This window comes from Bubalus bubalis, chromosome 7 (genome assembly GCF_019923935.1).
Source record: "Bubalus bubalis isolate 160015118507 breed Murrah chromosome 7, NDDB_SH_1, whole genome shotgun sequence".
In the NCBI taxonomy this organism is placed as follows: Eukaryota; Metazoa; Chordata; class Mammalia; order Artiodactyla; family Bovidae; genus Bubalus; species Bubalus bubalis.
The window spans coordinates 59,017,603-59,033,472 of NC_059163.1; the positions used below are offsets into that span (position 1 = coordinate 59,017,603).

The following is a 15,870-nucleotide window of genomic DNA, read 5'->3' on the forward strand; positions in this document are numbered from 1 at the left end:
GAGCACTACCACAGGTGAGGCACTCTACATGTATTAATTTAATCATTACAGTGATCCTATGACAAACTATTTGTATCCTTGTTTCACAGGTAAAGAAACTGGGATTCATGGAGATTAAGAAACTTGCATGTGGTCACTCAGTAAGAAAGAGAAGCAGGACAACAGTTACATTAATGAGCAGTTGTACAGTCAACAGTCATCTGGGATGTATTTGTAATAGTGAAATATGAGAACAGAACTATCGATTCAAATATACTCATCTACTAGACAATGTTTAGGACACTAAAATACCATATTTATATTCACTGGTATGTTAATGTTCTAAATGTTGCCTAATAAACCAATAGAAATTCATTATCAATCAATACACTGCACTAAGATTATTATTAATTATATTATTACTACTGCACTAATAAAAATATTATTTTAAAAAATAATTTTATTTATTTATTTTTGGTTGTGCTAGGTCTTCATTGGTGTGTGAGCGTTTCTCTAGTTGCAGTGAGCGGGGGTTACTCTCTAGTTGTGGCATGAGTACTGCTAACTGCGGTGGCTGCTCTTGCAGAGCACAGCTCTAGGGTGTGCAGACTTCAGCAGTGGCGGCACGTGGGCTCAGGAGTTATCGCTCACAGGCCCTAGAGCATAGCCTCAGTAGTTGTGGCACATGGGCTTAGTTGCCTTATGGCATGCAGGATGTTCCCAGCCCAGGGATAGAACCCAAGTCTCCAGCATTGGCAGGTGGGTGAATTCTTTACCACTGAGCCACCAGGGAAGCCCTAATTAAAAATATTTTTACTCTGATCTTAAAATATGTAAAATATTTTAAATATTTGGACATATAAATATTTTTTATTCAGCACAAAGTCTTCTTAAACTTACTATTCACCTGGGAAACTCTTTGTAGATATTTTTCTATCAGTTTTTTGTAAAATAATAAATTCAGCTTACTGCACGTACACAAGCTTACACATTTTGAATTTATGGATGCCTTAGTTAATATTCAGCTATCTTTTAATTCTTAAAGAATAGCATTTGAACTATATCAAATTTCTACCCATTAAAACTCTAAGTATTTATATTTGGGTAGATATACATATTTAAAAGAAATATTTCATAATTTTAATTCATAATTTGTAATACCTGTGCCACTCAAGTGAAGTGTTAGTCGCTCAGTAATGTCTGGCTCTTTGTGACTCCATGCACTGTAGCCCGCCAGCCTCCTCTGCCCATGGAATCCAGGCAAGAATACTGGAGTGGGTAGCCATTCCCTTCTCCAGGGGATCTTTCTGACCAGGGATCAAACCCAGGTTTCAAACTGGTTCTTAAATAATAAGATAACATATCCTAAACAGTAAAATATAGTTGCAGCAGTATCTTGTTTTAAACTTAAAATATATTAATAGCATGGAATTTGAAATTTATTTGAAACTTCAACCTGTTAAAATTTTATGTTAAAAACTTTTTTTGATGTTATTGCCTTAACAGTCAACTGTCCTCATCTTAAACTAATACTTGTTAGAGTAATTATATAAATACAGATCACAGAATGTTAGAAGGAATCAACAACTAGAAATCTCAATAACTAAAAACACATATACACATGCACAGTTTAATAGGTTTTCAGGTACTGCACAGTCTTCACAGTGAATTCCTGGGTCTTCCTTGTGAAAAGTGGTATAATATACTCATTAAGAGAATGGACTCTGGAGCCAGACTCTCTGGGTTTGAATCCTGGTTCTACCACTTATCACTTACTAGCTGTGACTTTGGACGAGTTATTTAATCTCTATCTGCTTGTACTTTATCATCTATAAAATCTAAATCTTTTAATAATCAGTAACAATCCTACAAATAATTTTAAGTTTCTGTATTTTAACCTTTATTCTTTTCTCTTTCTGGAGATGATGATAAAGCATTTTAAATGAGTAAAGTTATGTAACAAAAAACTTTTATTTAATAACCATATAGGTCTTCATTTTATGGAAGAAAGGCCTGGAAAAGATACTATATGTTTTAGTCTTTGAGTAACTAAGAGCTATTAGTTGTGGCTCTATCCAAATATGTTTATTTAGAGCAGACAAGAAACAAGGAAACATGTCTTTCTAAATGCATTCTAGTATTCAGCAGTTTACCAAGATAAGAAAGAAGTGTTAAGTAAGGAAAGGCTTCCCCTACAGCTCACTGCTAAAGACTCCACCTGCTAATGCAGGAGATCTGGGTTCAGTCCCCTGGGTTGGGAAGATCCCCCGGAGAAGGAAATGGCAACCCATTCCAATATCCCTGCCTGGAAAATTCCATGGACAGAGGAGCCTGGCGGTCTACAGTCCATGGGGTTGCAAAGAGTCAGACACAACTGCGTGACTAAAACACACATATATTTAAGTAAGGAAAAATCAGTAGCAGAGATGGAAGGAATTATTTAGAGAAATACGAGCGAGACTATATAATTAAAAAAAAACTTTTCAAGTTATATAAACCACCAGATTTTCACTATATTGAATATTTATATAAAATTTACTTAAAATAACTAGAAATTTATAATATCTGTACATTAAAATAAAACCCTAACTTAATGTTGAGCTATTTATATTTAGAACTATTATAAAAAAGAGACTAAAAAGTTTGTTTACATCATTCAAAGTATTTCTCTCATGATTTCTATGTATCTTTTAAGTTGGACATGCTATAGCTTGATACATTTAAGTGGAATTTTAAATATATCCTTACTTTCCACTTAGTACAGCCACACCAACTGTGCTCCTGGGAGTGGACATGGTAGCAACAAAGTTCCACTGGCGAGCCTGAGGGTCCCATCTTTCCACTGTATTCAGATAGCTCCAGCCATCATGTCCTCCTACTGCATACATAGGACCTTCCAGTACAGCCACGCCTGCAAGGAGACAGGAAAGAAGCAAACTGAAAAATCGTTCATTGACATATAAGTAAAATGAACCTTTAAGAAGCAAATTTAACTGAGCAAAAATTGATGATAAAAATTTATGACGAAGACATTGGTTATGAGGGACACAGCTCTTCTTGATAGATAGGTGGGTGGGTAAGAGGGAGAAACAGCACTGTAATTCTGGTCTTAAAAGGTTTAGAGGCAATCTTTTGAGGCCCAACAGGGGAAAGTTATTTAAAAAACATACAATATGTGCAATTTTGCCATATTTAGAATATTTTTCAACAATTTGGATTTACAATATATTTGAAAACAGCAATTTTATTCCTTTCTTCCTTTAATTCAAATTATGAGATTCTGCTTGTTAGATTTGATACCACAATATATTGGTCTGATTCATCAAAAGAGAACCAAGTCAGATTCATATGTTCATTTATTCAACAGCTACTGAGCTTCTACCACGGGCCAGGTACTTAATGGGGCATAACAGATAAGGGCTCTGCCCTGATGGATCTAATATTTTACTTGGGAATAAAGGAAAAGGGTAGAGAGGATCAGGGAGACCTCTCGGATAGACTGATGTTTGAACAGAAATGTGAATGAAGTTAGGAAACCAGGCTTGAAGGTATCTAGGGGAAGAGAAGGTGAGATAAAAGGACTAGTATATACAAAGGCCCTGAGGCATAGTGTGTCTGTGGTATATACAGCTAGGAGGCCAGTTGGTGAGTAAGGGGGAGAGAGTAGTGGATGAGGGGAAGGGTGGACTCAGATCATGTAGTGGTCGGGACAATTGTAAGGACTTTGGATTCTATTCTAAATGAGATGGAAAGCCAGTGGAGGGTTTTGGGAAGTGACTTAGCAAAAGCAGCAGGAGTATGACATGACCATAGTCAGGTAAGATATAAATACATATCACCTGAAGGCCAAAATACACATATTGTGATACAAAGACATCTATTTTTGTGAAATCATAGCCAGATGACATAAATAGTCACCGTCCATGCAGGAACCAAATCAACATACCATCCTACTCATTTGTGTCCTACCAGTACTAGCTATAGGAGATTACCTATCTATCTCCAAATATACATAAAACATAGACAATTTTATATTTTTACATGTGTGTGAGTGTAATTAAGTAATTTAAATTTAAAATTTACTTAAGTAAAGATTTCTTCTGTAAGTTCAAACATTATTTTAAATAATGTTTATAACGTTTATTATAAGGTAAATTAGTAAGAACAAAGCTGTTCTGAACAACATAAAATGGAAATAAAGGCTTAAAGAAGACACTTTGAATGATATGGTCATTCTCCTTTGAACTTGCTACAGTTCAATAAACTCTTTTGTATGGTACCTAGAACTAATGATAGAATCCCATGCACAATCTCATCTGTACAAGACATAGGTAGATAATGGCCATTCCCATTCTATGTACTATAAGAAATTACATTAAGTTAGAATTGACTTTCTTTTCCCCATAATAGAGGAACGTTTGCAGCTGAATCATATTTTTGACCCTGGATTTTATGCTCAACACAAATTTAAAAGCCTCGTTCAGGCTGCTTTTAAGATACATCTTTCCATTTTGTGCCTATGTAATAGTTACCAACAAAGGTCCGTCTAGTCAAGGCTATGATTTTTCCAGTGGTCATGTATGGATGTGAAAGTTGGACTGCGAAGAAAGCTGAGCACCGAAGAATTGCTGCTTTTGAACTGTGGTGTTGGAGAAGACTCTTGAGAGTCCCTTGGACTGCAAGGAGATCCAACCAGTCCATTCTAAAGGAGATAAGTCCTGGGTATTCATTGGTAGGACTGATTTTGAAGCTGAAACTCCAATACTTTGGCCACCTTATGTGAAGAGTTGACTCATTGGAAAAGACTCTGATGCTGGGAGGGATTGGGGGCAGGAGGAGAAGGGGATGACAGAGGATGAGATAGCTCGATGGCATCACCAACTCGATGGACATGAGTTTGGGTGAACTCCAGGAGTTGGTGATGGATAGGGAGGCCTGGCGTGCTGCAATTCATGGGGTCGCAAAGAGTCGGACATGACTGAGCAACTGAACTGAACTGAACTGAATAGTTGATTTTATGGATTCAAGATTACTATTTGTTTTGTTTGCTGAATTTCATGTAGTTAATTTTAAGCTCCTCTCTCAGTACCTTAGCCCCAACTCTCTGGTTTTACTTCCTTATCTAACTTGAAACTGAAGATCATCTTTCACTGAAAGCTAATTGCAACTAGAGGAATCCCTTGTCTCTCTGATCTTTTGCTGTTCCCATTACCATACCAAGCTTCATGCCTAGACAATTTTCACTGGCATTTTGGGCAATTTCTACTCTGGTGCTCAGTATTAATAAACTGGGTATAGTACAAAGCCATGTTATCTAAACTCAACTATCTCTTCACTGTAACTCATTCATCTTTTATAATAACCTATCAAATTCTTTATTGCAACTATTTTAAGCCTTTTCCAAAACTCTGATAAATTGACAATATGGTAACAAATTCTCCCTCTCCCAGAAGACATGTCTATTTGCAATGGGATTCTGTAGGTCCTCCCATCAAGAAGTGGAGTCTGTTTTTCTACCTTTTGAATCAGGGCTTGCCCACATGACTTATTTTAGCCAATGGGATATTACCAAACATGAGGCAAGAAGCAGCTTGAAATGTTTGTGCATTGGGACTTACCTTCTATTGCTGCTTTTGAAACCCTGTGACTCCCACCATAAGAATAATACTGGGCTAGCCTGAATGACTAGAGGCATGTGGCCCAATTGCCTCTGCTGCCTAGGCTGATAGCTGGTGTTCCACACATGTGAGTGAGGCCATTCTAGATCAATGACCAACTAGCCTGCCTGCCTACTCCAGATTCATGAGAAAACCCAGCTGAAATCTTCTAAGTCAGCCCAGACCAGAAGAACTCCCCAGCTGATGCACAGATTAATGAGCTAAATAAATAATCCTTGGTTTAAGCTTCTGTGTTTTGGAGTGGTTTGTTATACAGCAAAATCTGGGTGATATACATACATTTCAAGCCCCATCTAATTTTATAATATATCCACCCCTTCACTCTCAGCAAACAATTCTTTTCATTTTTTTCTATGAGAAAAGAGAAGTCATCTGATACAAGATCCCTAAATTCTCTTCTGTCCATTTCAGAATGAGTCATCAGTTTCTTGAAGATAAAGACAGTGTCTTCCTCATCTTTATATATCTACAGAACAGAGAGCATGGCACACAGCACATGCTAATCAATATTTGCTCAGTGAATTACTGAATTAAAGAATGAAGAGTCTCTATCATGACATTCTCTGTGCTACCTCAAAATTTTTCTGCATCTTATTCATTTCTGCTTAAAAACAAAGGAATATACATGAAAAAAAAATAATGCTAAAGATCTTTAAATAAGCATTTCAGTTAGATAACATTAAATGTCAACATAGAACACACATGTCAAATGGTGGCTTGTCAGTCCATCATGCTACACCATAATTCTTAAATATTCATGTTTTCACTTGTGCTGGCTGCACATATACATGCTTGTTTTCTCTGCTTCTGCTTCTCAGATAACAGGGAGCATGAGAGAATGCCGGTGACTGCTGTTGGCTCAGCAGCTGCGACACTGATCTTCTGCCAGGTAAAGAATGTGAAAATGCCATACAGGCCTATACATGAAAGTATGAACAAATCTGCAGTTATCTCACCAAGGCCATGCCTATGTGTAGACATAGGAGGCATCACACTCCAAGTTTTTGTTTTAGGGTTGTAGCATTCTACAGTATTCAAAGTCTTCAGTCCATCTCTTCCTCCAACCACGTACAGTTTGTCATCTAACACTGCAACGCCGAACTGCAGCCTCCGCCCATTCATATTTGCTACAGGAGTCCACATATTTGTACGAAGATCATACTTTTCGATGCTTGTTGCTCCTTAATAGTAACAGAAAGAAGTTATGCAAATAAAAAGCTCACCATCATTGAGTATTTTATGAACTTAGACATATAAAAGTATAGGATTAGCACTGACAATAATATTTCTAATATGTTCCAATAAGCACCTGCATGATCTCAACTTCCCTGCCCTCATCTCCTTCTACTCTCTAGTGCTTACACCAGACTCTGGTACTAGAAGGTCAAGTGAGAAAGGACAGTCTGTCAAAGAGGGCTGAGAAGCAACAGCCAGAAGGGAAGAAAGCAGGGTAGTTTAGCACGATGGAAGCCAAAGTAAAAAAGAGGATCAAGTAGGATGAAGACTGAAAAGTATGACTGAATTTAGCTACATGGAGGTCATTCATGACTTTAGGGAGAGTCCTTTGTTTGAGCAGTTGAGACAGGACTACGAGGTGAGGAAATGGAGAAAATAAGCATCAATCATTCCTTTAAGAAGTCTGGCTACAAAAAGGTGGAGAGAGAGAAGAATTATTTGGTGGGCTGAGGGAAGTTTTGTTTTGTTGTTAAAAGTGGATAAACCTGAGTTAATAATCGGAAGGATCTAGCCGTGGGGAAGGAAGTTGAAAATACATGAGACGAAGGGCTCCTACTTAACAGTGAGAGTTCCTGAGAAAACATGAAAGGGCAGTATCAGGGCCCAGGTGAGAGGCTGGCTTTCATAGGAGGAGGGGGGATACACACTTCACCGAAACCAGGGAAGGACAAGAGCTGAAGAGTGGATGCAATGCTTTGAGAATCCTAAGCATGGAAAGTTTGGGGAATGATGGTGTCTACATGTTATCAAGAATTACAAGATCCAAAGAACTCTTCTGTTTTCTTTATGAGGTAAGAACAGTGGAGTTAAGGTTAAAAAAAAAAAAAAAAGACGTACTCCTCTAAACAAAGAGCCAATTCTCAGTAGTTCAGTTCAGTTCAGTTCAGTCGCTTAGTCGTGTCTGACTCTTTGCGACCCCATGAACCGCAGCACACCAGGCCTCCCTGTCCAGCACCAACTCCTGGAGTCCACCCAAACCCATGTCCATTGAGTTGGTGATGCCATCCAACCATCTCATCCTCTGTCATCCCCTTCTCCTCCTGCCCTCAATCTTTGCCAGCATCAGGGTCTTTTCCAATGAGTCAGCTCTGTGCATCAGGTGGCCAAGTATTGGAGTTTCAGCTTCAACATCACTCCTTCCAATGAACACCAAGACTGATCTCCTTTAGGATGGACAGGTTGGATCTCCTTGCAGTCCAAGTGACTCTCAAGAGTCTTTTCCAACATCACAGTTCAAAAGCATCAATTCTTCGGCGTGCAGCTTTCGTTATAGTCCAACTCTCACATCCATACATGATCAATGAAAAAACCCTAGCTTTGACTAGACAGACCTTTGTTGACAAAGTAATGTCTCTGCTTTTTAATATGCTGTCTAGGTTGGTCATAACTTTTCTTCCAAGGAGCAAGCGTCTTTTAATTTCATGGCTGCAATCACCATCTGCAGTGATTTTGGAGCCCAAAAAAAGAAAGTCAGATGCTGTTTCCACTGTTTCCCCATCTATTTCCCATGAAGTGATGGACCCAGATGCCATGATCTTCGTTTTCTGAATGTTGAGCTTTAAGCCAACTTTTTCACTCTCCTCTTTCACTTTCATCAAGAGGCTTTTTAGTTCCTCTTCACTTTCTGCCATAAGGGTGGTGTCATCTGCATATCTGAGGTTATTGATATTTCTCCCAGCAATCTTGATTCCAGCTTGTGTTTCTTCCAGTCCAGCATTTCTCATGATGTACTCTGCATATAAGTTAAATAAACAGGGTGACAATATACAGCCTTGACGGACTCCTTTTCCTATTTGGAACCAGTCTGTTGTTCCATGTCCAGTTCTAACTGTTGCTTCCTGACCTGCATACAAATTTCTCAAGAGGCAGATCAGGTGGTCTGGTATTCCCATCTCTTTCAGAATTTTCCACAGTTTATTGTGATCCACACAGTCAAAGGCTTTGGCATAGTCAATAAAGCAGAAATAGATGCTTTCCTGGAACTCTCTTGCTTTTTCCATGATCCAGCGGATGTTGGCAATTTGATCTCTGGTTCCTCTGCCTTTTCTAAAACCAGCTTGAACATCTGGAAATTCACAGTTCATGTATTGCTGAAGCCTGGCTTGGAGAATTTTAAGCATTACTTTACTAGCGTGTGAGATGAGTGCAATTGTGCAGTAGTTTGAGCATTCTTTGGCATTGCCTTTCTTTGGGATTGGAATGAAAACTGACCTTTTCCAGTCCTATGGCCCCTGCTGAGTTTTCCAAATTTGCTGGCATACTGAGTGCAGCACTTTCACAGCATAATCTTTCAGGATTTGAAATGGCTCAACTGGAATTCCATCACCTCCACTAGCTTTGTTCATAGTGATGCTTCCTAAGGCCCAGTTGACTTCATATTCCAGGATGTCTGGCTCTAGGTGAGTGATCACACCATCATGATTATCTGGGTTGTGAAGATCTTTTTTGTATAGTTCTTCTGTGTATTCTTGCCACCTCTTCTTAATATCTTCTGCTTCTGTTAGGTCCCTACCATTTCTGTCCTTTATTGTGCCCATCTTTACATGAAATGTTCCCTTGGTATCTCTAATTTTCTTGAAGAGATCTATAGTCTTTCCCATTCTTGGCGGCGGCTGAGAGGACCTACCCCACATCCAAGGTAAGGAGTGCGGCTGGCCTTTGCTGAAGCAGCTGTGAAGAGAGAGATACCCCATGTCCAAGGTAAGAGAAACCCAAGTAAGATGGTAGGCACTGACAGAGCGCATCAGAGAGCAGACTGAAACCACAATCACAGACAACAGGCCATTCTGATCAGACGGACCAAAGCCTTATCTAACTCAATGAAACTAAGCCATGCCCGTGGGGCCACCAAAGACGGGCGGCTCATGGTGGAGAGGTCTGACAGAATGTGGTCCACTGGAGAAGGGAATGGCAAACCACTTCAGTATTCTTTCCCTGAGAACCCCATGAACAGTATGAAAAGGCAAAAAGATAGGACACTGAAAGATGAACTCCCCAGCTCGGTAGGTGCCCAATATACTATTGGAGATCAGTGGAGAAATAACTCCAGAAAGAATGAAGGGATGGAGCCAAGCAAAAACAACACCCAGTTGTGGATGTGACTGGTGATGTAAGCAAGGCCCGATGCTATAAAGAGCAATATTGCATAGGAACCTGGAATGTTAGGGCCATGAAACAAGGCAAACTGGAAGTGGTCAAACAGGAGATGGCAAGAGTGAACATCGACATTCTAGGAATCAGAGAACTAAGACGGACTGGAATGGGTGAATTTAACTCAGATGACCATATCTACTACTGTGGGCAGGAATCCCTTAGAAGAAATGGAGTAGCCATTATAGTCAACAAAAGAGCCCAAAATGCAGTACTTGGATGCAATCTCAAAAACGACAGAATAATCTCTGCTCGTTTCCAAGGCAAACCATTCAATATCACGGTAATCCAAGTCTATGCTCTGACCAGTAACACTGAAGAAGCTGAAGCTGAACAGTTCTATAAAGACCTACAAGACCTTCTAGAACTGACACCCAAAAAAGATGTCCTTTTCATTATAGGGAACTGGAATGCAAAAGTAGGAGGTCAAGAAACACCTGGAGTAACCATCAAATTTGGCCTTGGAGTACAAAATGAGACTTCTGCCAAGAGAACGCACTGGTCATAGCAAACACCCTCTTCCAACAACACAAGGGAAGACTCTACACATGGACATCACCAGATGGTCGACACCAAAATAAGACTGATTATATTCTTTGCAGCCAAAGATGGAGAAACTCTATATAGTCAGCAAAAACAAGACCGGGAGCTGACTGTAGCTCAGATCATGAACTCCTTATTGCCAAATTCAGACTGAAATTGAAGAAAGTGGAGAAAACCACTAGACCATTCAGGTATGACCTAAATCAAATCCCTTATGACTATACAGTGGAAGTGAGAAATAGATTTAAGGGACTAGATCTGATAGACAGAGTGCTTGATGAGCTATGGACAGAGGTTCGTGACATTGTACAGGAGACAGGAATCAAGACCATCTCCAAGAAAAAGAAATGCAAAAAAGCAAAATGGCTGTCTGAGGAAGCCTTACAAATAGCTGTGAAAAGAAGTGAATCAAAAAGCAGATAAAAGAACGTTGGGGTACACGTGTCTCTTTCAGTTCTGGTTTCCTCAGTGTGTATGCCCTTAGAAAAGGCAGAGGAACCAGGGATCAAATTGCCAGCATCCGCTGGATCATGGAAAAAGCAAGAGAGTTCCAGGAAAGCATCTATTTCTGCTTTATTGACTATGCCAAAGCCTTTGACTGTGTGGATCACAATAAACTGTGGAAAATTCTGAAAGAGATGGGAATACCAGACCACCTGATCTGCCTCTTGAGAAATTTGTATGCAGGTCAGGAAGCAACAGTTAGAACTGGACATGGAACAACAGACTGGTTCCAAATAGGAAAAGGAGTCCGTCAAGGCTGTATATTGTCACCCTGTTTATTTAACTTATATGCAGAGTACATCATGAGAAATGCTGGACTGGAAGAAACACAGGCTGGAATCAAGATTGCTGGGAGAAATATCAATAACCTCAGATATGCAGATGACACCACCCTTATGGCAGAAAGTGAAGAGGAACTAAAAAGCCTCTTGATGAAAGTGAAAGAGGAGAGTGAAAAAGTTGGCTTAAAGCTCAACATTCAGAAAACGAAGATCATGGCATCTGGGTCCATCACTTCATGGGAAATAGATGGGGAAACAGGGGAAACAGCGTCAGACTTTATTTTTCTGGGCTCCAAAATCACTGCAGATGGTGATTGCAGCCATGAAATTAAAAGACGCTTGCTCCTTGGAAGAAAAGTTATGACCAACCTAGATAGCATATTCAAAAGCAGAGACATTACTTTGCCAACAAAGGTTTGTCTAGTCAAGGCTATGATTTTTCCTGTGGTCATGTATGGATGTGAGAGTTGGACTGTGAAGAAGGCTGAGTACCAAAGAACTGATGCTTTTGAACTGTGGTGTTGGAGAAGACTCTTGAGAGTCCCTTGGACTGCAAGGAGCTCCAACCAGTCCATTCTGAAGGAGATCAGCCCTGGGTGTTCTTTGGAAGATATGATGCTAAAGCTGAAACTCCAGTACTTTGGCCACCTCATGCGAAGGGTTGACTCATTGGAAAAGACTCTGATGCTGGGAGGGATCGGGGGCAAGAGGAGAAGGGGACGACAGAGGATGAGATGGCTGGATGGCATCACTGACTCGATGGACGTGAGTCTCAGTGAACTCCGGGAGATGGTTATGGACAGGGAAGCCTGGCGTGCTGCGATTCATGGGGTCGCAAAGAGTCGGATACGACTGAGCGACTGATCTGATCTGATCTGATCTGATGGCCGTTCTATTTCCAGTTTTTTAAGGAATCTCCACACTGTTCTCCATAGTGGCTGTACCCCAGTGTTCATCGCAGCACTGTTTATAATAGCCAGGACATGGAAGCAACCTAGATGTCCATCAGCAGATGAATGGATAAGAAAGCTGTGGTACATATACACAATGGAGTATTACTCAGCTATTAAAAAGAATACATTTGAATCAGTTCTAATGAGGTGGATGAAACTGGAGCCTATTATACAGAGTGAAGTAAGCCAGAAAGAAAAACACCAATATAGTATACTAATGCATATATATGGAATTTAGAAAGATGGTTAACGACAACCCTGTATGCGAGACAGCAAAAGAGACACAGATCTATAGAACAGTCTTTTGGACTCTGTGGGAGAGGGAGTGGGAGGATGATTTGGGACAATGGCATTAAAACATGTATAATATCATATAAGAAACGAATCGCCAGTCCAGGTTCTATGCAGGATACAGGAAGCTTGGGGCTGGTGCACTGGGATGACCCAGAGGGATGGTATAGGGAGGGAAGTGGGAGGGGGGCTCAGGATGGGGAACACGTGTACATCCATGGCAGATGCATGTTGATGTATGGCAAAACCAATAGAATATTGTAAAGTAAAAATAAATAAATAAATAAATAATTTGCAAACTGAAAAAAAAAAAAAAAAAGGCAGATAAAGGGAAAGATATACCCATTTGAATGCAGAGTTCCAAAGAATAGCAAGGAGATATAAGTAAGCTTTCCTCAGTGATCAATGCAAAGAAACAGAGGAAAACCCTCAGTTATGAAGAGTTCAATTAGTATCTACTTTACTTCTCTCTTCTAAGCCTCTAATACAACATGCAATCAGTGCTATTCTTATAGCACTACAATCAAGACAAGCATTTATTCTGAAATATTTGTTACAACTAGGTCATCAGAGCACTGATGCTACTGATGTCTACTAAAATTTAGAAATAGTTTTGCCATTATACATATGGCAAGAAACCTTTAAAGTCTTTAATACATGTGTGTATGCATATTTTTGTTGTTGTTTAGTTGATACATTGTGTCTGGTTCTTTTGCAACCCTATGGACTGCAGCCCACTAAGCTCCTCTGTCCATGAGATTTTGCAGGCAAGAATACTGCAGTGGGTTGTCATTTCCTTCTCTAGGGGATCTTCCAGACCCAGAAACTGAACCCATAGCTTCTACCGAGTCTCTTACATTGCAGGCAGGCAGACTCTTTACTGCTGAGACACCAGGGCTGTGTGTATGCATATATTTTTCTTAAATTAGTGTTACTATTTTTATTTACCTTATAAAAGTTTTAAGTTATTTGAGATAAATACTGAGTCTTTTTCCACTGTAGCACTCTCAAATGTCATATAATAGACTCTGTTGTATATAGCAGCTGTTGAAAAATATTTTTGAATTTGAATAATCTTTGTGATTTTTAGCCAAAATGAGGCTTTACCGATACAAATATTTTATGTAATAGTATACTTGAATCATCACTCTAAACTTGACCTTAAAAACTTCTTTCTTCCTCAAATAAAAAGCCCCTGCTACTTATCTGTCCTAATTTGAATTTTGAGTTATTCCTTTTAGATCCAGTTCACTAAGCAGTATCAGAGGCATATGAACTAGTAACTAAAAATTCTTTTGTTAATATCAAATGTAATTTTAAAGACATTAAGATTTTAAAATCTGAAACATGTATCTTAAAAAATGTTATCTCCAAATAACAAAATCTTAGTAATTATAAAAATCCTATGTAAAAGCTTGGAATTTCCCTAATTTATACTGAAGGACTGACCTTTAAAAAAAAAATTAAGTACAAATATATCCTGATACCATTTTAGTGGCTATTTAGAACCATTACTAGCTCATTTGGGGGTTCTATACTAAACAGATATATGAAGGGACCAAGAACTTAATAATCAAGACTCCTATCTAACTAATGCAAATTGCTCTTCATTATTTCATGGGTGGAGGAGCCTGGTAGGCTGCAGTCCATGGGGTCACTAAGAGTCGGACACGACTGAGCGACTTCACTTTCACTTTTCACTTTCATGCATTGGAGAAGGAAATGGCAACCCACTCCAGTGTTCTTGCCTGGGGAATCCCAGGGACAGGGGAGCCTGGTAGGCTGCCGTCTATGGGGTCGCACAGAGTTGGACATGACTGAAGCAACTTAGCAGCAGCATGAAGACACTGGGAATAAGATAAAGCCTTGGAAGACAGCTTGAGTAGGACAGAACCTCAGAGCATTTGATTATTAAGAGAGACTTAGAAATAAATTTGGTCAAACTGCAAAGGCCAGATTACAGAAAGTCTTGAAATCTAGAGAGAGGAATTTATACTTTGTGCAGTAAAGAAATTAAGATTGCTGAAACTTTTGAGCAGAGCAGCGGCATGTTAACGGAAGTTAACATGGGAATTAAGCAGAGTATAGTGTCCAAAGTCAAAATGCCTATCTGTATCTTGATTCCATCACTAATTAGCTGTGTGAACCTAGGAAAGTTATTTAACTTCTCTGTCTCAGTATCCTCTTCTCTAAAAGAGGGCAGTATGGCAGAAAGTGAAGAGGAACTAAAAAGCCTCTTGATGAAAGTGAAAGAGGAGAGTGAAAAAGCTGGCTTAAAGCTCAACATTCAGAAAACAAAGATCATGGCATCTGGTCCCATCACTTCATGGGAAATAGATAGGGAAACAGTGGAAACAGTGTCAGACTTTATCTTTTTGGGCTCCAAAATCATTGCAGATGGTGACTGCAGCCATGAAATTAAGACGCTTACTCCTTGGAAGAAGAGTTATGACCAACCTAGATAGCATATCGAAAAGCAGAGACATTACTTTGCCAACAAAGGTCCGTCTAGTCAAGGCTATGGTTTTTCCAGTGATCATGTATGGATGTGAGAGTTGGACTATGAAGAAAGCTGAGCGCCGAAGAATTGATGCTTTTGAACTGTGGTGCTGGAGCAAGGAGATCCAACCAGTCCATCCTGAAGGAGATCAGCCCTGGGTGTTCTTTGAAAGGAATGATGCTAAAGCTGAAACTCCAGTACTTTGGCCACCTCATGTAAAGAGTTGACTCACTGGAAAAGACTCTGATGCTGGGAGGGATTGGGAGCAGGAAGAGAAGGGGACGACAGGAAGAGATGGCTGGATGGCATCACCGACTCGATGGACGTGAGTTTGAGTGAACTCCGGGAGATGGTGATGGACAGGGAGGCCTGGCGTGCTGTGATTCATGGGGTCGCAAAGAGCTGGACATGACTGAGCGACTGAACTGAACTGAATCGAGTAACATACAGCTCTGAAAGTTGCTAGGAAGATGAAATGAAACAATGTAGGTCAAGTTCTTAGCATAATGCCTGACATTTACTAAGAATATAATGAATGCTACTCCCACAAAATTAACATAATCAAAATTTGTGAGTTGAGAGAAGGCTAATTGGAATTATCAGGACAGCAGTGGAGATTTGGAAGAATTAGGAGTCATTTGAAAGAAGTCACTTGGTGACTATCAGAATGTAAGTTTGAGAGACAGAAGGAGAGAGGAGGTAAGTATTGTTTACTTGGCTACTTAGAATTCAAGTTCCTTCCCCAAGTTTGGGGA

At 39.6% G+C, this 15,870-nt stretch overlaps 1 protein-coding gene across 4 annotated transcripts in view; it reads right to left on the bottom strand.

Moving 5' to 3' along the window:
* The window catches only part of KLHL5 (kelch like family member 5), a 95,063-nt gene that overhangs the window by 9,694 nt on the left and 69,499 nt on the right, over positions 1-15,870 (bottom strand). For all 4 annotated transcript variants that reach the window (XM_025290156.3, XM_025290155.3, XM_044945978.2 and 1 more), the window contains 2 exons: positions 6,614-6,838; positions 2,728-2,890 (listed from right to left, as the gene is read on the bottom strand). In XM_025290156.3, coding sequence (XP_025145941.1) covers positions 2,728-2,890; positions 6,614-6,838 — 388 coding nt within the window. The remainder of the gene's footprint in view (positions 1-2,727; positions 2,891-6,613; positions 6,839-15,870) is intronic.